Source organism: Vombatus ursinus, unplaced genomic scaffold (genome assembly GCF_900497805.2).
Source record: "Vombatus ursinus unplaced genomic scaffold, bare-nosed wombat genome assembly UNPS02014798.1, whole genome shotgun sequence".
In the NCBI taxonomy this organism is placed as follows: Eukaryota; Metazoa; Chordata; class Mammalia; order Diprotodontia; family Vombatidae; genus Vombatus; species Vombatus ursinus.
This window is the reverse complement of record NW_020954576.1, coordinates 2,674,220-2,699,217: the sequence shown is the minus strand read 5'-3', so window position 1 is coordinate 2,699,217 and position 24,998 is coordinate 2,674,220. Positions and strand designations below refer to the sequence as shown.

At 36.4% G+C, this 24,998-nt stretch overlaps 1 protein-coding gene across 2 annotated transcripts in view; it reads left to right on the top strand.

The window, feature by feature from the left end:
- The window catches only part of LOC114050103 (conserved oligomeric Golgi complex subunit 2), a 71,952-nt gene that overhangs the window by 27,195 nt on the left and 19,759 nt on the right, over positions 1-24,998 (top strand). For both annotated transcript variants that reach the window (XM_027871667.1, XM_027871668.1), the window contains exons 6-9: positions 8,378-8,486; positions 9,295-9,474; positions 15,438-15,562; positions 18,835-18,961. In XM_027871667.1, coding sequence (XP_027727468.1) covers positions 8,378-8,486; positions 9,295-9,474; positions 15,438-15,562; positions 18,835-18,961 — 541 coding nt within the window. The remainder of the gene's footprint in view (positions 1-8,377; positions 8,487-9,294; positions 9,475-15,437; positions 15,563-18,834; positions 18,962-24,998) is intronic.

Sequence of the window (24,998 nt, the reverse complement as noted above, 5' to 3'; positions counted from 1 at the left end):
ATTCCTGTCTACCTCTTCATGTTTCTCTTGAATCTTGTATCTGAAAGTCAAATTTTCTATTCAACTCTGGTCTTTTCATCAAGATTGCTTGAAAGTCCTCTATTTTACTGAATGTCCATTTTTTTCCCCTGAAGGATAATGCTCAGTTTTGCTGGGTAGGTGATTCTTGTTTGTAATCCTATCTCCTTTGCCCTCTGGAATATTATATTCCATGCCCTGCAGTCCCTTAATGTAGAAACTGCTAAATCTTGTGTTATCCTGATTGTGTTTCCACAATACTTGAATTGTTTCTTTCTGGCTGCTTGCAATATTTTCTCCTTGACCTGGGAACTCTGGAATTTGGCTACAATATTCCTAGGAGTTTTCCTTTGGGGATCTCTTTCAGGAGGAGATCGGTGGATTCTTTCAATTTCTATTTTGCCTGCTGGTTCTAAAATATCAGGGAAGTTTTCCTTGATAATTTCTTGAAAGATAATGTCTAAGCTCTTTTTTTGATCATGGGTTTCAGATAGTCCAATAATTTTTAAATTCTCTCTCCTGGATCTGTTTTCTAGGTCATTTGTTTTTCCAATGAGATATTTCACATTGTTTTCTAATTTTTCATTCTTTTGGATTTATTTTACAGTGTCTTGATTTCTCATAAAGTCACTAGCTTCCAATTGCTCTATTCTAATTTTTAAGGAAGTATTTTCTTCAGTAAACTTTTGGACTTCCTTTTCCATTTGGCCAATTTTGCTTTAGATGGCATTCTTCTCCTCATTGGCTTTTTGGACCTCTTTTGCCGTTTGGCTTAGGCTATTTTTTAAGGTGTTATTTTCTTCAGTATTTTTTTGGGTCTCCTTTAGCAAGCTATTGACTTGTTTTTCATGATTTTCTTTCATCACTCTCATTTCTCTTCCCAGTTTTTCCTCTACTTCTCTTACTTGCTTCTCAAAATCCCTTTTGAGCTCTTCCAAGGCCTGGGACTGATTCATATTTTTCTTGGAGGCTTTGGATGTAGGAGCTTTGACTCTGTTGTCTTCTTCTGGTTGTATGTTTTGATCTTCTTTGTCACCAAAGTAAGATAATATAGTCTGACTCTTTGCGCTACGTACTCATGATCCCGGCCAATTACTTGAGTTATAAACTCTTTGTTAAGGTAAGAATCTGCTTCCAATATGGAGAATGTACTGTCCCAAGCTTCGGGGGTTTGTATAGCTGTTTTCAGAGCTACTTCTAGGGACCTGTAAATTTTCAGTTCTTCCAAGGTGGTATGATAAGGGGCAAGGTGTTTCCTCTCCACCACGCCAGCACTCCTCCTCGCCCCAGGACCCCCCCTCAGAACTGTGACCCAGATCCAAGCACCGGTAAAGCAAGAGATTCCTGCCTCAGCACTGGCAAAGAGATCCCTGCAATCCCCCTCTGATCAGCCACTTGATTCCTCCTCCTTCTGTGGGCCAGAAGCTCAGGAGGCAGCCATTGCCCTGTGGGTGGCTGAGACCTAGCTTCTTCTCTCACCACAGTCACAGACTTTTCCCACTGACCTTCTAAGATGTCTGGCGTTCATGGGTTGAGAAGTCAGGAAACCACCACAGCTGCCCGCAATTTAGTCCTCTGAGGCCTGCACCAGGGTCACTGCTGTGCCCACGCCGAACTGCGCTCCTCTCCCCACCCCGCGTGATATACCTTTCCAATCAACCATCCAGGCTATCTTGGGCTGGAAATTTGTTTCACTCTGTCATTTTGTGGGTTCTGCTGCTTTAGAATTTGTTTAGAGCCATTTTTTAACAGGTATTTTGAGGGGTTTGGGGGAGAGCTCAAGCAAGTCACTGCTTACACTCTGCCATCTTGGCTCCGCCCCCCAGAGTTCCTATTTCAAAGTTATTTCTCTTTCTAATATTGTTGTTATTATATAAATTGTTCTCCTTGTTCTGCTAATTTTATTTTATATGAGTTCATGCAAGTCTTCCCAGGTTTCTTTGAAACGTTCATCATTTTTTATAGCACAGTAGTATTCCATCACATCCATATACCATAAGTAGTTCAGCCATTCCGTAATTGATGGTTGCTCCCTCAGTTTCCATTTTTTTGGACCTCATTTAAGAGCTGGTATAAATAATTTGGTACATATGGGTCCTTTTCCTTTGTCTTTGCTCTCTTTAGGGTATAAACCTAGTAGCAATATTACTGAGTCTAAGGGTGTGCACAGTTTAATAGCCTTTTGGGCATAGTTCCAAATTGCTTACTAGAATGGTTGGACAAGTTCACAGCTCTGCCAGCAATTCATTTGTGTATCTGTTTTCTCATAACTCCTCCAACATTTGGCATTTTCCTTTTTTTGTCAGCTTTGCCAAACTGATAAATTTTCAGTGGCACCTCTGGCCAGTGTGTACATTTAAAGAAATTTTGATCACTAGAAGTCAGCATAGATTGGAATGCAGAAGACCTGAGGCAGGGAGACCAACCAGAAGATAATTGCAGTAGTCCAGGCATTAGGTGATACACCTTTGTGGTGGTTGTGTAAGGGGAGAGAAAGGGATAGATGTATAAGAGATATGTACAAGACTTAACAGAAGATTGGATTTGTGTGGTGAGTGAGATTGAGGAGTCAGGACTGAGCCTGAGTGACTGAGAAGATGGAAGCATCTTCATTAATTTTCACCTGTACCTAAAGGTCTTGGTTATAATTCACTTTCATTTCTGTTGACCTGAAAGATAGTGAATTAGTAATTATCCACATATCTCCCTAACTTTCCAGTCTCTAAACAAAAGAATTATGCAAAAGATGTAGTAAATAGAACTAAATCATTAAAATTAGAAGACAAAACAGCTTTAGATAAAGTAGATCATCTTATGAATTAATACTTGTGAATTGTAATTGCAAGATAACATTTATTAACAGGGCATACTGCCTGTCAATAAATGGGTGAATGGATTACCTTCATTTATGCCAAAGACCCCGAGGAGACAGACAGCTCCCCTTTTATAGGTTTTGGGGAGTATAGAACAAAGAACAGAACAGGGTAGATGACATCATAGGGTTGAGAGCAGCATAATTGGTTATACACTTGAGGTGCCAGGAATAACATAATTGGTTGGAAATTTGGTAATGGGAGCTAGCAATGACCCTCTCCTTCTTCCCTTTGACTATTAGGTTTCATTTTTTATCCCTAGATTGTGTTAGTTGTCTGAGGATTATCATAACTAAGTACAGAGAGGTTCATCATGTCCTAGGCTGGCCTCTAAGTGATAAGTTGTTTGGCCATGAAAACCTATGAGAAAACTTCCATTATTTCCTATTTTCAAAAGGGAGAATTTTTGGGAGTGGAAAACATTTTCAAACTACAGGATATTGGGAAAGCATGGCCTTTGTCAAACTACTATGTCTCCTCTACCGTAGAGGTATAGGAAAAATCCTGTATTTCTGTTTTTAAGTGGTTGCTATTTTAGGACTTAATTGCTTATTGCAAGCAATTATAGTAGCAACCACAAGTGCTGATGGAGTGAGTGGCCTAGCGGTGTTTTTATCTTGCTTGTAATAATTCTGCTGAAAATGTACTACTCATTAAATTTCCTTTGATGGGATTTGTAGACTGTCAAATAAAATAATCGTTCTAATGATAGTGACCTAGTTCCTCTTTTACCTTTTAACTCCGTTTGCTTGAGTCCACTTTATTGTCTTCTCCTTTTCCAACCCCTAATTTGGAAATGGCATCTGTTATCGAGTATTGGGGATACAGAAGTGATATTTAACACAGTCCTCACCCTCAAGTAGTTTTTCAGACTTATAGGGCAATAAGATATATAAATTATATGCAAGTTAGGATATGATAAGCATAGAAAAGATCTGGATAGTAATGTTGCAGGTGAAATTTAACAAAAAAGTAACTGAGGCACATATCTCTGAGTAAGATAGCATTTATTAAAAAGGGTATGCTGCCTATCAATAAAGGAGTTGATGGCTTGCCTCCATTTATGCCAACCGCTTCTTTTAGGAGAAAATACCTGAGATGAGCCTTGAAGAAAGAGGAGGATTTCAGTAGGCAGTGATGTAGTAGGAGTCCATTTCAGGATTGGGGGAGTAGAGTGAAAAATCACAAAATTGGAAAAGGGCAGGAAGGATTTAGGAATGAGGAATAGACCATCTTTACTAGAATATAAGAGTATGTGAAGAGGAAGTAGTATGTAATCAGTCTGGAAATACACTTGGAGCCAAATTATGAAGAGCATTGAGTGCTGTGAAATTTGTATTTAATTCTGTTTATAAATGAAGACTTGCTGAAAAGTTTTTGCGCTGTTAATGAAATGGTTGGAGTGAAATGGGAACATGATTCTGGGAGTCAAATGCAGGCTAGATTGGATTAGGGACAAGACTGGAGGTAAGGAGACAATTTAGAAGTCTGTCACAGTAGTCCATGTGAGAGGAAATGAAGGGTAGTAGTAGAGGCCATAAGAAGGAGGGGACAGATATAATAAGAGAGCCTTCAGAGGGGTAATTTACAGGCCTTAACAACTAACTGGATGTGGGGAAGGGAAAGGGCAGAGTCAAGATGACTTATTTATGAACTAATTGACTTGGAAGATGCCATCAGATATAGGGAAGTTTGGAGGAAGGACAGGTTTAGGGAGAAAGATGGTCAGTTCAGTTTTAGATATGTTGAATTTGAGGTGCTGTTAAGAAATCTAGGTGGAAATGTTCAGCACACAATTAGAGATTAGGGCAAGGGATTGAAGATAAAAGTGTGGGTATCATCTGAACAGAGTTGATAATCTAGCCTTTGATTGGATAGGATTGCCAAGGGAGAGAGAGCTTATAGAGAGAAAAGACCAAAGACAGAAATTTAGGGAGGAGGGGCTGGTGCTCATCCATGTTTGGTGGGTTGAGCCATATTCCTGTAGAATTCTATAGGAATTACATAGGAATAATATATCTATAGAATACCAAAATAAACTACAATTGTATAGTTCCTGATATAGTACTTTATAGTTTACGAAGTGCTTTGCTTACATTATCTTAGTTGATCCTTGCAGCAACTATGTGAGTCAAGTGGCACTATTTTCCATTTTATCCATGAGGAAACTGGAGCTCAGACTGTGGTGTGCCATTCTGTAGCAGAGGTGGAACATGAACCTTTGTCTTCTAATTCCATTGCTTTTTACACAACATGATAACTACCTATAATGTGTGAACATGTTTGTAACTTCTTATGCTTATATTGAACAATCCAGTTGGCATATCCTTTTCCCTTCTACACCATCATTCCAATGAACTGGAATTATTTATTATCATTATTGTTGTTATTATCACTTATAGGGCTCATGGTCTTAATGGAAAAGATTTTGCCCAAATTGAAGTTAAGAGTGAAAACATAGTAATGGGAAAAAACATAGGTGAAATACTGGTTACAATGAGGAAATTCTTTACAGCTTTTTAAATGGCTGCTTACCAGAGTAGTCTTAGAAACCAGGCAAGAAAAGAACTTGTCATATTACCATTGTCAGTTTTTGCTTTTTTATCTAGGCTATTATTTTCCTGGAGAGGAAACTTCCTCCAGCAGGACACATTGGTGACTTCTCTCCAATTTAGCATCTTAGAGTTATGTGGAGACATAGAGGTTGAGTGACTTGCCCAGGGTCACCCAGCCAGTATGTGTCAGAGACAAGACAAACCCAAGATATCCCAACTCCATGACTGCTGTTGGTTTAGCCAAATCTGCTGAAATTCGTCTTAATACATAAATTACTGTACTCAGACTCAAAAAACCAATTGTAAAAGTATAGGAATAGGGAAATAGGGCTTAGACAAAAATGTGAAAACGACAGGAGTATTTGAATAACTGTAAGTCATCAGTGTAATGTGGCCACTGAAAAGGCTAATGCAGTCTTAGGCAGTGTTAATGGAAGTATAGTGTCCAGAGTTGGACTAGATGGCCCTTCCAACTCCAGAGCTGTGATTCTTTGAATGAAAAAGGTTATTGTGCCCTGGTCAGACCAAATCTGAGATGCTTTGTTCAGTTTTGGGTGCCAGAACATTTGCCAGGATGGTATCACACTGGAAAGCACTAGGAAGAAAGCAATGACTAAGGTGGTATGGGGACTTAAAATCGTGTCATGAAGTATCAGTTGAAGAAAATTAAGATGCTTAGCCTGGAGAAGAGAAGACTTAGAGTGAAACAGCTATCACATGTGAAAAAGAGATTTAATTTGTTTTATTTGGCCCAGGACAGAACTAGGAACAATGGGTAAAAGTTGCAGAAAAATTGGTTTCAACCTAATTAGAATAAAAGTTCTCAAAAAATGTAATGGGTTACCTCAGTTGCTAGTGAATTCTTTATTATTAGAGGTTCTTGAATTGTCTTACATCTAAATTGTGCTTAATACCATTATCCTTTAGATGAGATTATATCATACATTTAATTACTTCTACTTGATTCTAATTTGTAAGTTCTATGTTTTATATTCATTAACATCTTTATTCGTGAGATTGTGAAATTTGCTCCCTGCCCTCATAAAAAATTAAAAGTAAGCATATACACAAAACAGATTTTTAGTTTGCTATTTTTGCTATTTTGAGGGCCATTTTTATTTTATTAAAGTAACAAATTATGAAAAGGTAGACAGTTCTCAGGAAGAAGAAGAATTAAATTTAGGAAAGGGAAGATTTACGTTGGTGGCACAGTATTGGACTTGAACAGGAAGACCTAAGTTTGGGTCCTGCCTGGGACACTATGTAAATCTGGATAAGCCATTTAGTTCTCTCAACAATAGTTTCCTCACTGCCCCCTCAGGCAACACCATCCTCCCCAGTCCCTCAGGCTCAGAACCTTGGTGACATCCTGGATTTCTGCTGTCTCTTACCCTTCATATCCAAGGCCTGTCAATTTCACCTGTGCAACATCTCTCCAGTACACTCCCTTCTATCCTTAGACATTGCCGCCACTCTGTTACAGGCCCTCATCACCTCATACCTGGATTATTTGCATTTATCTCCCGCGTGGTTTTGCTTGCCACAAGTTTCTTCTCTAATCCATTCTCCATTCAACCACTAAAGTGATTTTCCTTTCATGGTTCATGACCATGTCACCCCTCTACTCAGACTCCAGTGGCTTCCTGTTGCCTCCAGAAGCAAATACAAAATGCTCTGTTTGGCTTTCAAAGCCCATTAACCTAGCATTCCCCTACCTTTCTCGTCTTTGTATACTTTACTACCCTTCATATAATCTGATCCAATGACACTGGCCTTCTGGCTGTTCCACTAACAAGCATTGCACCTCTCAGTTGGTTGTCTCCCATCCCTATAATACTCTCCTTTCTTATTTGTGTCTCCTGGCTTCCCTGGCTTTTTCAAGTGCCGGCTAAAATCCATCTCCTACAGGAGGCCTTTCCCAACCCGTCTTAATTCTAGTGTTTTCCCTCTTAGATTGTAAGCTCCTTGAAGACAGGGACTGTCTTTTGCTTCTTTTTGTATCCCCAACATGTAGCACAGTGCCTGGCACATAGCAGATGCTTAATAAATGTTTATTGACTATTTGACAGAATAGTAAGAGAATCTACCTTACAGATTATTGTGAGGATCAGTTAAGATGATACATGTAATATATGATACAAATAAGATGATGCATGTTTTCAAACATTAAATCACTATATAAATGCTAGCTATAAATAGTATGGCAAGTGAAGAGAACGTTTGGGAGTCAAGTTGGAAGCAGCAAATAGAAAAACAGAGAAATAATGGCAGAAACATATAAAAATTTTAAAAAATTGGTTCACCTTATTGTCTAAAGTCCTAGTTCTAGTCTTAATCTATGTTCAGAGTTAGTGCTCTACAGTTCAATCGAGGGTGTCAGTAGGTAAAAACTATTGGCTATTCCTTTGCCATTTACCTTAGGATCTAACATAATGCTCTGCACATACTTGGTTCTCACAAGTTGGAAAAGATTCAGAGAAAGGGAAATAATTTTCAAGTTTAGCCTTTTAAATAGTTAGATATGGAAAAAGGTCACTGGAGACAAGAAAAGAAAAATAGTAATATGTACATTGACATTATGCAAGGCAAATTATATAATGATATTTTTAATAGTCATAAAATTTGTAAAAATGCCCAGAAGAGAATAGAGTCCAGAAGAGGACCTAGGAGTAGTTTTTCAATGTTAACATCCACATTTTAGAATACAAATTATAATCAATAATGTTTACAGTCTTGTATGTAATTATTTTTCATTTTTGTGTATTCAAATGTCTTTGTTGATAGTAACCAAGTTTGGAATATTATTTTCTAAAAATAAATTAACTAAAGTAATAGTATAGATTTTTTTTAAAATGACAGATAAGAGAAAACACAATGAATTAGTTAAATTTTATATATTATAAAGTTTTCCTTTAATCGTTTTCTTTTTAGCCCACTTTTGACTGGGCAGATTTTAGAGAGAATTGCCACAGAGTTTAACCAGTTACAATTTCATGCTGTTCAAAGCAAAGGAATGCCTCTTTTGGATAAAGTGAGACCAGTAAGTATCATTTTGATTTTCATGGGTTTAGGGGATTTAGGACATTAATATATTTAGGAATGTGCGTAGTTCAGTTTTTTGTTTTCTCTAGTGATACATCCAGAGAGGGACTGTGGTGTGTAAACAATGAGCACCATACTTGTGGATTTAGAAGACCTGGGTCCTAATTTTAGTCACACTCCTTATTGGACTTTTGATCCTTCGCAGGTGATTTAACTATGTGGCACAATGAGTATAGTGTTAGACCTGAATTCAAATCTTGCCTCAAACATTAACTCTGTATGTGATCCTGGGCAAGTCACTTAATTTTTTTTGAGCCTTAATGTCTTCATCTTTGCAAATCTTAACTTTGTAAAATTCTAGCAGTTATAATTATTACTAACCTCTTGGAGCTTCTGAAAAAAATGGGGATTCTACTTGTTCTCCTGAACCCCAAAGGCAGTTAGAATTAAGTGATACAGTATATGTGAACATTTTTTAAAAATTATAATGCACTATACAAATATATGAAGAGTAAATCATATGTAACAATTGCATATAATCCAAGAAGTGGTCAACTTTAGTTTTCCAAGCTTCTTAGAGAATCTTTAAATCTGTGATGATTACAAGTTTCATTTTTTTAAAAATATTTTATTCTTCCCTCTATTTTGTGTATGAAATTCTTGTTTGTTTTTCCAGGAATTTGAATACCATTGTTAATTTTGACTATATTATGGTTTGTCTTGGGGCAGGAAACTTTGTAAAAAAATCATTGTTGTAAGCTAGAGGTTTGGGGGCTTATATTTTACTATTTTTCTCTTTCTTATAGCGTATCGCTGGTATTACAGCCATGTTGCAACAGTCACTAGAAGGACTACTATTAGAAGGTCTCCAGACTTCTAATGTTGATATAATACGTCATTGCTTGAGGACTTATGCAACAATTGACAAGACACGAGATGCAGAGGCATTAGTTGGACAAGTACTAGTGAAGCCATACATTGATGAGGTATGTACACTACAAGATTTTTTTATTTGGAAAATTAACAGGTACAGTTGTCCCTTGACATTCATGAGAGTTAGGGGAGCAGAACTCCTGCAAATGTGAAAAACCTCAAATTACTCTAGGCTCCACTCCAAACCTTTATTTTTAATAATTCTGGTCATATTTATTTAACACACAAAACAAGTGAAACAACACATTACACCCCTTAAAAAAATTGCAGTTTCTATGTGGAAGAGATTAGTATCTCTCACACTATGCAGAGTCTTTGCAGCAGCTATTTCATGGATTTCCTTCTACAAAAAGCACAAGATACAGTGATTACTGTGAGAGAAAATCATGTGACTGAGTCTGGATGGTAGAGAGACAGAGAAGAGGGGTTCCCAAAGATAGTCTTTTGCCCATAATTCTTTCGCATTGAAACTTTTAACAAAATGTAACTGTTTATGATACATTAATGTACATATACTTATGGTAGTAAATAATAAAATATATTAATATATACAATATTTATGCATTTATGACTTAACTAATTTTTTTTGTTTTCTGTACATATGTACGTCATCTGTGATTTTCTGCAGTATTCTACAAATCTCCAAAAATTTCTGTTTAATTATTGATGATTAACCCAAACCACAAATGTTGAAGGCTGACTGTCTAGAGGAAGGAGAATTATAACAGTTCACATTCAGAATACAACTAAAAGCAATGAATAGTTTAAAAGAGATGTCTTATTTAGCCAAAATGATATCACAAAGTTCATGTTTTAGATTCATTCACTTAATTTATAGCTTCCCAGTGCCTCACTCAGGGTATCTTTTTTCTTATTTTTCATACAATTCTAACAAAATTTCTAAACTACAGCAGATTAGAAATAGAACACATTGGAAAGGACTTCTTATTGGAGACACATTGACAATGAGAAGAAACGATTCATAGCAAGGTAAACTGAAGAAAAACTATTAAAAAACAAATGCAAGAATTCAGAAGAGTGGGTGGTCTGAGACAGTTTAATGCAGGCACAAGTAGCTTAACCCACCTCAGTAGGTCCTGTGAGTATCATTGCCTTCCAAATAATTGGATTTGATATTCACACAGATAATTGAGAAAAGCCATTCAGTCTTCTCAACTTGAGGCCACATTATGTTTGGTATAATCAGCTTAATACATTTTGGAGAGTTTTCTGCTGGAAATGATTAAAATAAAAGTTTGGGTGCTTATGTGGTAAAGCCTCAACTTGTCAGAAAATTCAGCTATTTCATAATGACTCATTTCATAAAAGTTCTGGATAGCCGAAGCTTTCTATCATTGTGAACCTGAGCCAGCACTGCTCACAGATTTTTTGTCAACTAATTGGAAATCTTTATACCATTAACCTCTCTAAAGTATAATTTCCTACTAAAACTACAATAAATTCATAGTTAACCAAAGTAGTTGGATAAACAACGTGCTCCTATTAATCAGGTATTTCTATAAGAGGAATATAGTATAGTGGAAAAAGGTCTAGACTTGAATTCACCTGTCCTAGTTAATTCTCCTTTTGCCACTTAGTGGCTGTGATCTTGGGTGAACTAACTAAAACTGAGTTTTAATTTCTTTGGAATATAGATAATATTGCGAGACCCACCTATCTCACAGAATTGGTGTGAGGCTCAAAAGAGATAATGTTTGTGGAACTATAAAGGGCTATATAAAAATATGACACATTTCTGTATCATTGCAGTAATTGCATTATTGTATTATGCCAATTAACTGCATTTATTACAGATTATTTATTTATTAGTGAGGCAGATGGGGTTAAGTGACTTATCCAGGGTCCCATAGCTAGTAAGTGTCAAGTGTCTGAGGCTGGATTTGAACTCAGGCCCTCCTGACTCCAGGGCCAATGCTGTATCCACTGCACCACCTAGCTGCCCCCCCAGATTTTCTAGTAATTAAAAAATTAAATTAAAGTACTTAAGACTATGCTATACATAATCTAATCTTTTTTTCACACACAGGAAGTACTTCATTTTATAATCTCAAATTACCAATATAAACATCAGTTATTGTATGGTACCAAAGATGTTGGTTAGGCTGAATCTGTATTAAACCCATAAAATAAATTAGAAATACATATTTTTAAAAATAACCATGTGTGTCTTTGTATTTGTGTGTGTATATACATATATATCCATAGCACTCATATCAAGATTTCATCACCTTTGAAACTACAGAATTCTCCCTAGTACTTAAACTGAGTTAGCAGTGGATTCTCCCTTATCAGAGGTCTTCCAGCATAGGTTGGGTGGCCATTTGAGGATATGGTAGAGTGGTAGGATTCTCTTTTAGGTAGAGGTTGGACTGAAGGCTACTAAATAATAATATCTCATTTATCTAGCACTTTCTAGTTACTGAGAGAGCTCTTTTCTCGCAGAAACCTAAATTCTTCATGCTAACAATCTGTATTCTCTCTGTCTCCCAGCCAACATTAAGCTAAAGTTGTCTTCAGTCCCTCATCAGCTGCCTTTATTAGAGCAGCCCATTCTCCAGCATGGTTTAATTCCCACTTCTTTATGACTGGATAACCCTCATTTAAAAGAAAGTGAACAGTCCAATGCTTCCACAGCAGTTCTTTGGATCTAAGTGATGAAAATAACACTTTAGGAACCATTTAAAATAAAATCAGATATCACATTAGCAGAAACAAATGAGATTTTCTCTTGTTCTGCGTGTTTCCTCTTACATTCTCTTTCATAACTGTCTTATTAGGAGGAAAATGGTGGTTGATTTCAAGCAATTCCTTTATCAGTTATTCTGAAGGATCTTATTTCCTAGGATCATAGATTTAGAACTAGAAGAAACCTTAGAGGCCACCTGGACAGTTCCTTCTTTTTACAATTGAGAAAACCAGAGAGATGAAGTCATTCATCCAAGGTCACATAGGTCACAGGTAATGAGTGGCAGAGGGAGAATTGGAACCCAGGGTCACTGACTCCAAGGCCAGGGTTCTTTCTACTGTATCATACTACTGTCTCTAGATTTTGTGCCTGTTATTCGTTTTATTATAGAACTGAAAATAGAGTATTTATTCAAAAAGCATTGACTACAAAGACCCAAACAAAATAATCCTCACCCTCAAATAGCTTCTACTGAGAAGAAATAACATGAACACAGATAAGGACATAGCAGGGTAGGGTGTGGAGGTGGCAGGCCTTTGATTTCATAAGCACAGGGAACTTTTATTTTGGAAATTCCTCCCATCAGTGTAGATCAGCACCTTGTTAATCACTCAGAGTCTTAAAATGCCTGGGCTAATTGAGAGGTTAAGATATTTGCCCCTGTTCATACAACTAGCCTTTCTGATTCAAAGGTCAGTTCTCCATCAGTAGTAACTCCATGTTGCCTCTTAATGCAATACAAAAAATAAAATAATAAAATGCAGAAAAAAAATAATTTTGTGGGGGAGAGTACTAACAACTCTGAAGGTCGAAAAATACACCTTAGAGCAATTAGCTCGAGCTAAACCTTGAAAGCAGTTAGGTATTCTGTGAGGATGAGATTCATTCCAGGCATGAGTGACAGACATGGAGAAAGGAGCTAGAACGTTTTGTGCTGGAAATATCAACTAAAATGTAAACTTCTTGAGGGCAAGGACTATCTTACTTTATTATATTTTTATTCCCAAGGTTTAATTAGCACAATTCCTACCACCTACTAAGTACTTAAGTTTTCTCTCTCTCTTTCCCTCTCTCCCTCTCCCTCTCCCACTAATATTTCTACAAAGAAGAGTGGGGCTCTTTTGTGAAAGGCTTCAAATACCAGCCTGGAAAAGGGAGTTTGCATTTTATCCCAGGGCTATTGACTTCAAAATAAATGACTGCGTGATAATGGGGAGCATTCATGTAGTTCCTCTTTTGTGCTCGGCACTATTGCAGACCTTGTTCTAGGTACTGTGGGAACAAATGAAAAAAACAAAAGTTATTTCCGCCCTCAAGCTTACATTCTTCTGTGGGGAATGTGGGATAAGGAGTTATGGTCACCCTGTGTTTTAGAAATAACAGTTTGGCAGGTGATAGATTGTAGGAGGATAGAAATTGGTGGCAGGGAGACTTATTAGGAGGCTACTGAACTAGTCTAGGTAAGATATGACAAAAGCCTGAACTAGCTGTTGAGGCAAAATCAACAAGATTTGACAACTGATTGGATATAGGGAATGACAAAAAGGGAAGAGTTGAGGAAGAATCTAAGCTTGCAAACCTGGGTGACTACAAGGAGGTCAGGAAGATTGAGGTCTAAGAAAAGCCCATCAGATTTAGCAATTAAGGAGTCATTGGTGACCCTACTGAGAGCAGTTTCAATTGAATGATGAGGTCAAAAGACAAAAGAAAAGGAGTTGAGAAATAAGGAAAGGAAATGGAGGCAAAACAAGTATATAACTTTTTCTGTAATATTACATGTTATTAAGGGGCCCCCTGAACTTGTCTTCTTGAGTTGCCATATTTTCCAGACACATTGGACCCCAAAGTTTGCAGGAGGCCCTGAACATGTTAAAGATGAAGCCCTACCTTGAGCTGACATAATTTGTTGTTTGCACCCCAAGCTGGACTCCATATGTATCCTTGGGAGACAAGACAGGTGCCAGTCTGTACCACATTGAGAAACTGTTTTGTGTAGTTGGAACCCTTGTATGTAAGCAGACCATCATATCTTCATGGTCTAGCAGTTCCTAAGGGAAAACAATACCACTTTTGCCATTGCCTTTCCCTGTAAACTTAAATGCCTAAGGCTTTCCCTGAGCCACTGAGCTCCTTGGTATAAGGAGTTTCCAAATGCACGTGTCTTTCTCTTGTAATAAATCTATGTCTCATGGACTTATGGTATTGTTTTGGTTAACAGTAAAAAAGATTGCAGTTGAAGTTAAAGGAATATTTTAGGTTGGAAATGTGGTCTGGGGGTCTTGGGAACCCTGAAATTCAAGGGCAAAAGGCATGAGTCTGCCTTGAAAGAATTTGACCACTCAAGCCTTCTCTCAGTCAGACAAAATTTATTGTATCCGCATTAGAAGCAGGCAGGATTTTAAGAATCTCTACCTTTGATAGACAAGACTGACTCTTTTTTATAGTGAAAAGGATTGTGGGAAGATTTGGATGGAATCAAGGATTGACTAATAGCCTAGGGTGACCCAGAAGTAACAGGGAAGGGGGGATTAGGAGTAGAAGAAGCTTGGTGTGGTCCAGAGGTAACAGACAATGAAGGGCTGGGCTGGGTCAGAGGGAGGACAGTTGATAGGATTATTGAGTATTTAGGTGGGGATATGTGGGAAGGTAAAGCAGCTGGATTCCTAAAATTCTTTGGAAAGTTCAAAGTGTATGTGTATAGGGGGATCCAGAGCCCATAGTCTGTCGTTAATATCTTTAGTAAGATATCAAACCAACCACAAGAGACTTAATTGGAACGTGTTGTCAACCATATTACCTTTAAATAACAAAAACTTTTTTCTTTCTCTTTATTTACTCCATAATTTCTTTTTTCTATATCCTTGTCCCTCCATGATCCAATAAACTTTTTATCTGAATGGGGGTGGAGGAAACAGGGTGAGATAATCACAAAATCATTCACCAAGTAGAAAAAGAATTTTTTTGCAATGGAACACAATTCCCTGAATCAGTACCTAGCCCATTGCTTTCCTATCAGCATCACCAAGAGGCATAATGTTAAAGAGAAGCAGCTGAAAAGTGCTGATCTGCCAGTGTCAGAACTCCTCTGCATGACATGTATTTCTGTAGGGTCAAAGTTGGCCTTTCTTGTCATGCCACTTGATGGGATAATGTTATTGTTATAACTATTCTAAGAAACATTGTGTGCTAACTGTAATATTCATTGATTTGGGAGAGCAGGGTTAGGTTTTTGAGATTTTTCACCATTTTTTGTGTCAATAATCCATCTCCATTTGTTTAGATGCTTTATATTGTTACTTTTGCTGACAGGTGATTGTAGAACAGTTTGTTCAATCTCATCCAAAAGGCCTTCAAACAATGTATAATAAGTTGTTGGAATTTGTTCCTCACCATTGCCGCCTTCTTAGAGAAGTCACAGGAGGAGCCATCTCAAGGTACTGTAACTTCTTTAGCTTGCCCTTCAGTTTCATTATCATGCTTAGATTTCAAGCTGTAAAGTACTCTTAACAACTTGCAGTTTTGTCATTTACCATTAAAGTTGCTTCCTTTCCTTCTTTCTAAATCCTAAAGCCTGTGTCTGAATATCACTAATTCTTTGAGGGTATGTGTAGATTAAATGCAAATCAAAAACTGCTACATATTATTTATATATTTAGATTTTTGCTATTTGAAAATCTGAGGTAATAAATACGTTTATTGGCCTTTCAGTTGTTACTTATTATTTCTGATAAAAGACTTTAACCGAGACCAATTTTTTTAATCACCTTTATATAAAATAACAGCAGCAATCTTTTGAGTTTGGGATGAGAATTTGCTAGAAAGCTTATAAAATTACTTCACACATTAAACAATTAGTTATAATGACAGGACAATTATTCAACCTCTAGGCTTTGACAAGTCCATTATTAGTCCTGAATTGTCAAGACTGAATGTTTTACATTGTCTTTTCTGCTGTCTTCTCATTGTAATTTTACTAACTGTAGCAGTTCATGAAATCTGAGGCATCAGAATGGTAGTGTCATTAATCAGATCCTTTAGTTATAAGACCTCTATCAAAATGCTCCAGAATTTCCTCATATATGTTATGTTACCTTAACCAGGTTCTTGAATGTACTTGTCATTCAGTCAACAATCATTTATTAAGTGCTTACTGTCTTCAAGGTAATGCACTAAAGTGCTGGAAATACAAGCAAAAAGAAGGATAGTCCCTGCCCTTTAAGAAACTTGCTTGCATTTCTCTTTTTCCAGTACTTGTGCTCCTAAGTATTCTTTTTTTTTTTAACAAAATAAGTTTTTATGAACAGTTTTCTTTTTTTTTAAATATCATCCTAACACCCCCAGCATTCTTTCATCTTCCTCTCCCAGAGAGCTATTCCATATAACAAATAATATATTTTAAAAACAAAAAAGGAAATGGAAGAGGAAAAAATCAGCATAAATAAATCCTAAAAGTCTGAAAATATGTGCAGTGTACAACTTGAAGACCTTCCACCTCTACAGAGGAACAGGGTTGGGTGTTTCCCAAGTATTCTTCAGTGTATTTTTCCACACATAAATGGTCTATATTCCACAAGTCCCTATCTTTCACCTTCTCCAAGAATTATTTAAAATTATGTTTACTTCATGAAATCTTCCATGAATAAATACGAAATTATCTTCCTCTGCTCCAAGGCACAAACACTTAACTGTACTTAATGTGAATACCAGTTTGTTCTTGGGCTTGGACCCCTGACTGTACATTAAAACCTGAATTCAAATCCAGCTTTAAAAACTAACTACCCAAGTGACCCTGAGCAAATCCCCTAACCTCTGTTTGTTTCATTTTTCTCATCTGTAAAATGGGGGTAATAATAGCATTTATCTCCGAGGGTTGTTGTGAGGATCAAAAGATAATAATTGTAAAGCACAGTGCCTGGCACATGGTAAGTGCTATATAAATGTATTATTATCATTATAGTGTTACATGTCTTGTTTCATATTTATCTTCTATACACACAAAGAATGATTTAAACATTGAATGTTTAAATTCCTAGAGGGTATTTTATAAGATCATATAATTTACAGCTGGAAAGGACTGTGGTGAATATCTAATCCAACCCCATCATTTTACATGTGAGAAAATTGAGACCTGTAGAGGTTAAGTGATTTTTGGCCAATGTCACATGAATAATAAGAAGCTAAACTTAGATTATCATTTATAAAATAAAATTTTATTCACATTAATATGCTGTCATTTGCAGTTAACTATTATAAGTAGCAGTAATCACAGCGATGTAAAATGCTTCTAAAGCTAGCAAGGCTTAAGCTATATTCTCTGAACACTACAGATTGACTTAATTGACTATCTGCTTGCAGGTGTTGTATGCTTTTAATTTATTTTTTGTGTTTCATTTGTTACTTTCAATAAATTTTAAGCCCTTTTCAGTTTTAATTATTGTGATATCCAAAGCCAGAATAGCAAAATCCTCCTTTTTTCTTCAGTTTCCAAATTTCTTAATTTAAAATTCATCTATGTGCAATTAAAAATGTAATACTTAAAAAATTGCTACTCCTTCTCCCTCTTCCGCTTTCATACTAGTACCTGTAGAAAGAACTACCATTTTTGCTAAGCTAGAATATTATGAAGAATAAAGATGGGATTTTGGCACAATACTTTAGCACCATTGTCAAATGTTAACAAGCCCTATTTTAGGAAAACAGTTTAGTTCTAAGACATTTATTTTCCAGTTTTGCTAAAATAAGTCCACTTTTTCATTTGTTGCTTAGAAAATACTAAACTAGAACAAAAAAAATCATTAGACAACAACTCAGTGGCCAGATTGTGATGGTTGCTGTTTATATAAAAGATAATATCGTTTCAGAAAAAATTCTGCATTGCTCTTTATTTAGAGATCTTACTAATTAGAAATACTGTGTGAAAGAAATTTGAATCTGTTCTTCCTCATTTCTTTAAGGACATTATCTGTCAAAATTTTGCTTGAAGTACTTACTGGTTCATTGGCTTTTGAAGCTGAATAACCTACATCAAACTTGTTGATTTGGGGGAAAGATATAGCAGATAGCCATGGTGTAGTGACCAAAACACTGGATGGGAAGACACATCTGAAGTTTGAATTCCAGTTATGCTGTTCTTGGACAAAATCACTTAATCTTTCTGGACCTCAGTTTCTTCAATCGTAAAATGAGGAGGTTGGACGAGACAGACGATCTCTATGGTTTCTTCCACTTCATATCCTGTAGTACTATGAATTAATGGCAATTTGAACAAAAATATAATTTTCTTTTATGGTGGGGGCTGCATATTTTCTATGAAAATGTAACAACAATGAAATTTTCAGGGTTTGTAGTGGTAGTGACATTCCTAAAAGTTTTTAAAGTTCCTGCCCTGTATTAGTCATGGGCTTGCAGCACAATGTGGATTAAGTAGTCAGAACTCTAGAGCCTAAGGTTGTAAAGTAGTAGTGGGGTTAGGGAACAGATTAAAAACTGTCAGATTTGAGAATAAGGCTATGACTGAAGAGCTGAATTGAGATTAGGGAAGAGGGGCAAAAGTATTTGTGAGGGAGAGTAGACAGAGATGTAAACTAAGTTCTAGAGTGAAGAACATTTAGTAGGGACATCACTGTAGCATTTGATTTTTGTATAAAGAAGAGACATTCCAAATTGGAATGCACTAAACTGAAATCTTGCCATATTTATCTCACAGTGAAAAGGGTAATACTGTTCCTGGATATGATTTTCTGGTGAATTCTGTGTGGCCAGAAATAGTGCATGGTTTAGAAGAGAAACTACCTTCATTATTTAATCCTGGGAATCCAGATTCGTTCCATGAGGTAATTTTTTTTTTTAAATTTTTAAAGTATTTTGATGCTTCTCAGTTCCATTTTGAGGGTCAGGGATTTAAAAAATACCATGTCCTCCATTCCATTTTCTGAGTACTGTGGTTCATTTAAAAAAAAAGAAAGAAAGAAAAGAAAAAATCTTGCTATTATATGATCATGTATCTACTGTAAAATGTGCACTTGCGCAAAAGTTTTTATCCAAGTTTAGATCACTAATACTTTGAAGGAGTAGGAAGTTTTAATTTAACCATTTGTAGTATAACTCAGATAACAAAAGTCATGTATAAGTATAAATTGAGTTCTTTAAATTTTTTTTTAAGAAATTCATTATTTCCTTGAGTATTTTGAATTTTTTGTGGAAGCATTTCATTTTAATATATTTAATGTATTTCAAAAGCCAGGACTTTTTAGAATTGATTTTCAGATTTGGAATTTTGTGAAATGTTATGAGATTAAATTAATAAAGTAAATTATATATTATTTTAGGAACAAAAATATTGCCTTGTTACCTAAGTGTGAATCATTCTCAAGAATCCAAACTGATACTAGGAATTACTCAAAAGGTATTCAAACTAAAATGATAAAAGGCCTGGATCAGTTGCTTAGTATTACAATTTTAGTAATATAATAGTATCCTTAAAAATGAAGAGTCATTTCCTGACTTAGATCATAGAAGTATAGTATCTGAGTAGGAAGGAACTTCAGAAGACTTCTAGTACAACCCATAGCTGAACAAGAATCCCCTCGAATAATGATGATGATAATATTAATAACTGAATTTCTCTGGAACTTAGGGCTTTCAAAGTACTTTACAAATACCCCATTTTATCCTCACAACAAACATGGAAGGTAAATGCTTTTGTTATTATTATTCTCATTTTACAAAAGAAGAAATTGTGGCAGACAGAAGTTAAGTGACATGCCCGGGGCATTCACCTAATAAGTGTCTGAGGCTAGATTTTAATTTAGATCTATCTTCACTCCAGGTCCAGTTCTCTCTCCACAAAACTCCTACCTGCCCACTACAACAAATGGTCATTAAAACATTGCATGAGTTCACATCCAAAAGCATCCCATTCTACTGCATCTACGTATTTCTAATTTTGCCTTTTGGTGTCAAGTATAGAAGTCTAATCCGTCTTTCAGATGAAAGCCCTTCAAGTACTTGAAAGCAGCTATCAGGTCTCTCTCCAAGTCTTATCCTCTTCAAACTAAACACTTCCAGTTCTTTCAACCAGTCTTATGACAGATGGCTCTGCACCATCCTGGTTGCCTTCTCTTGGATACTCTCTAGCTTATCAGTGTCCTTCTTAAAATGTCATTTAGGATTATACTCAGTACTCCAGATGTTGTATGACCAGTGCAGAATTCAGTATTTTATTTTATATAATTTTAAATTTTAAATATTTTTAATTTTAAATTTTAAAATTATATAATTTTATTTTATATAATTTCATTATCCCCTTCCAGGACACTATGCTTCTCTTAATGCCATCTAACGTCACAGTAGCTCTTTTTGGCTGCTATATCACATAGTTTGACTCATTGAGCTTGCACTCTCCTAAAGCCAGCTGACTTTGTCAGATGAATTATTGGCCAGGCATACTTTCCCCATCTTGGTATTAGTAAAGGTTTTTGTTTGTTTGTTTGTTTGTTTGTTTGTTTGTTTGTTTTAACAGTATAACACTTTACCTTTATCCCTTTTAAATTTTATCTGATTACATTTTGTGTCTTAACTCTCTTCTAATGTTAGCTGTTCCTCTTAGCTCTGTGTCATCTGTAAATGTGATAAGCACACCATCTATGCCTTTATCCAAGTCATTGCTAAAAGTGTCAAATGACATAGGGCCAACATCAGATCACTGGGGCATTCTATTATCAGTCACTTTCTAAGCTGACAAAACCATTAATGATAACTCTTTGAGTTCAACCATTCAAACAGCTTCAAATCCATCTGACTGTAGCTTCTAGCTCTCCATATTTTCTACAAGAATAGCACCAGAGACTTTGTCAGATGCTTTGCTAAAAATATACCAAAGTTTAATATTTCTCTGATCTCACTGTCTAGTAGTACTGTCAAAAAAAACATGTGGTTAATTTGGTGTGCCTTATTCTTAATTAGCCATGTGGCCCTTTGTGATCATAAGTTCCTTTTCCCTAACCTTTAATGATATGCTTTAGAATTTTACCAGTTATCAAAGTCAAACTCTTTAGCATATAGTTTTCAGAACCCATCTTTTTCCCTTGTTTGAAAATTACAAATTGCCCTTCTCCAGTCCTAAGGCATCTCTTTCCTTCTTAATGATGTTTCAGAGATCATTGGCAGTGGCTCATCAATCATATCCACCAGTTCTATCAGTACCCTTAGTTCACCTGGGGCTGCTCAGTTGAAACTATAAAGAGCTACTTATTTTATTATTTTAGGTTTCAACTCCCTTGCCATTTTTGTCTTGGTCCTTCTCATTCCAGAGATTATTGTCTTAGAAACAAGGAACAAAATAAAAGTTGAGTAGCTCCTTTTCAGTTATTAGTCATCATGGCATCTACCCTGAGCAGTGGTGATCCTTCCCCTCTTTGGTCCTGTTCTTTTCCCCAATATAGTTTTTAAAAGTCCTTCTTGTTTTCCTTAGTTTCCCTTGGAAGCCTCAAATTTTTTTTCAGATTTATCTGTGTTTTTGTATTCATCCTTTTATTACCTTGATCTTATTTCTATCTCCTATTTGTATCTTTTTTTAAAAAATCTAAGTTAATCAGTAATTTCCATGTGCATTCACCTTAGTCTCTTTTGGCAACTCAGTTGACCTTGTTGGACCTCAATTTCCTTATCTGTAAAAGGAGAGGTTTGAACCAGATGACTTTTTTATATCTCTCCTAGCTCCCATTGCTTCCAGTTCCAATTTTGTGATTCTGTCATCCCTTCAGAACTACTTTCATTAGAATTCTTCCTATTCTTTTTTTGACCACTTTAAAATGTACCTTCCCAAAGTCTACAATATATATCAGATTTTGCCCAACTTTTTCTTTCCTTCTTTATCATTCATTCCAAATTGGAATGGTTACTTTCCTCCAAGGTTCCCATTATTTCTTCCTCTTTCAACCTAATCTTCCTTTTATCGAGAATCAGGCCCAGAAAAGACATTCCTTTTTTTTGTTTCCTCCAACTTTTGAATGATGAAATTCATATTAATTGGTGCCAAGCAGGGAAGGGGAGAGAGACAAAAACCTTTAAGGTGTACAAAACACCTTCCTTACAACAAATTTATAGAAGCTAGGCAATAAAATTATTTTCTTCAGTTTACAGATAAGCAAACTGAAGCTTAGAGGGATTAAGTAACTTTCTCTAGGTAACATAACCTGAAATTTTCATAGCTGGGATTCAGTTGTAGGTCTCTCTTGACTCTAAATCCAATGCCCTTTCTATTATACAGTGCTTCCTCACCCTGAAACTCAGAATAGCTTAAAGTACATGGGTGAAATTACTTTCTTTTATTGCTATTTGACAATGGCCATTTAAGACACCATGCCAGTCTTGCATGGTATTCTATATTATATTTGTAGAGTAATTATCTGAGGGTTTAGCGTCATACTTTTGACTCTTTAGTAACTAGTTCTCCCTCAGATGATCTACAATGATACCTTATTGTGGCTCAGAAATGACCCTGAGTTTTTTTTGGGTTTTTTTTTTTTTGTTTTTTGTTTTTTGTTTTTTGACCCTGAGTTTTTGAGGCTTTTCCAGTAGGGAGTAGTCTGGTAGTAGACTGTGCCTGCTTTCCAAGGCCTTGCCTCACCAAGTATGGAAATTCTGTGATCAGGAGATTGTCCAACTTGTGAAAGATTTTTTGGTCACAGTAATCCATAATGAGCTCCCCAGTTTGACATCAAAATGCTTTTTTTAATATTCATCTAATTTCTGTTTAAAGTAAAGAGTTATATTTCTCTCTAAGGGAGAAAAATGGAGTTTGAGGAAATCTCAGTATAAGAGTTTCCTGCTTTGATTTCTCCTATTCCCATCTCCACCACCAGCCACCTGCATGCTGTTCTCTGGGCACAAGCTGCCAGCAGGAGGAAGTAGCCTGCCCCATTAGAGCCTTGCTGGTCCATGCCTTTCCACCCAATTTTCCTCACACAACAGGCATCTAGAAAGTAGGATGAAAAGATAACAAACCTAAAGCTTTGCTTCTCAAACTTAGCTTTCTTCTACTCAGGGCCAACTGACAGGGAAGGAGCTGCCAGTGAATGTGGGCACTTTCTGTTGCCCATACCATCAAGTAATATTATCAGTCACCCACCCATGTTGGGATGAGTGACTCTCTTTAGGAGTCTCTTTGGGATGAGCATCTCTTTTGGCTTCTTTGAAGCACAGGGTGGGACAAAGAAGTCCTTTCCTCAACTTCCATAAGATTTTGGCCCCATTCCACCTGATCCCTCTTTAGGTACTCACTACAGAAATTTTGAATTAATTTTTGTAGTGCTGGACATTTTGTAACTAATATAGGACCAACTTTAGCATGAGAGGGTAATTAACAACTTCTCCAGGAAGAATACCAACCCAATCTGTGTTCCTGATGTTTCTGCATTTTTCCAATAGGGAACTATGTAACCTCCCACCTAACGGAGTCAAATTTTTACATCTGGCCATCTGAGCCATAACATCTCTCTGGGGATGGCAATTAACTCTTTAAAAATCCTTCTTCAGTATTTTTTGCCTACACAAAACAGTTTCTCCCCTGTCCCTCCTTGTTAGCTCACTTCAGTACTGAAGTTTACGGGATAATCACTAACCTACTTGCCTTTTGGTAGTTTGGCATCTCTGTGGTACAAATGATGCTATTCCATTGAATAATACAGATTTCCTAAAGAGGAATTTAAGGACATATATAACATCTGCATTTAGTCAGAGTAGATAGCAAAAATGTGTCCCACAGTGATAAAATGTATTATATATAAGAACCTAGGATGAGAACAATGACCACAAGAAAGCACAAAAAGCAGGTAATTATAGTTTGTTTTATTGCGATGCTATAGACTATAGTGTGGCTCTAAAATTACATTGTTGAAAGCCAGTCATGAGCTCAGTCCATCTGTTCTTTTCCTTTTTCTAGAATGTTCTCCTGCCTCTGCACCAGTCCAACTCTTTGAACTTCGGCCAATATTTATTAGGCACCCACTGTTTGCAGATTGCTATGCTTAGGTCTGAGAGATTTACTGAGAATGATAATATACTGTTCCTACCTTCAAGGAATTCACAGACTAGTAGGGCAGCATGGTATACACCCAATTATAATACAAAATTGTGCCTTACAATAATTGATCATATTTTACTTCACAATTTATAAAGTATTTAATTCCCAGCTCAGAGATAGGTGGCATAAATATTATTATCCTCATTTTACATACGAGGAAATTGAAGTTTATAGAAGTAAAGTGTCAGAGCCAGGCCCAAGTCCAGTACTCTTTCTACTCCATCATGCTACTGTTCTTGATAAGTGCCTGAGAGAGATACAAAACAACTGCCTGTCAGGGGAAGGGTCGTGAAACCATTTATAAAAAGAAAAGATGACATTCAAACTCAGCTGTAAAGGAAAAGTAGAGTTTCAGTAGATGAGAAAGGGCATTATGGGCTAACAAGCACTGTGAATAGAGACCAGGTTGGAAAAGTGTTGCACAAAGAAAGGAGTAACTCAGAGATAAACTAGAAAGATTGGGAGGTGCCAAACAATAGAAAACTACTTTATTTGATAGGCACTTGGGAAGCTATTGGTGAATTTTGAACCAAGAAGATCAGATCTTGAAGTAGAAGGGAATAAAGGAGGAAAAACTACTTAGGGGAAGATATTGCAATAGTCTAGATAGATTGTAGGGGCAGCTAGGTGGCACAGTGGGTAGAGTGCCAGGTCTGGAGCAGGAAAACTTATCTTCCTGAATTCAAATCCAGCCTCAGACACTTACTAGCTGTGTGACCCTGGACAAGTCATTTTACTTTGCCTCAGTTTCCTCATCTGATAGATGAGCTGCAGAAGGAAACGGC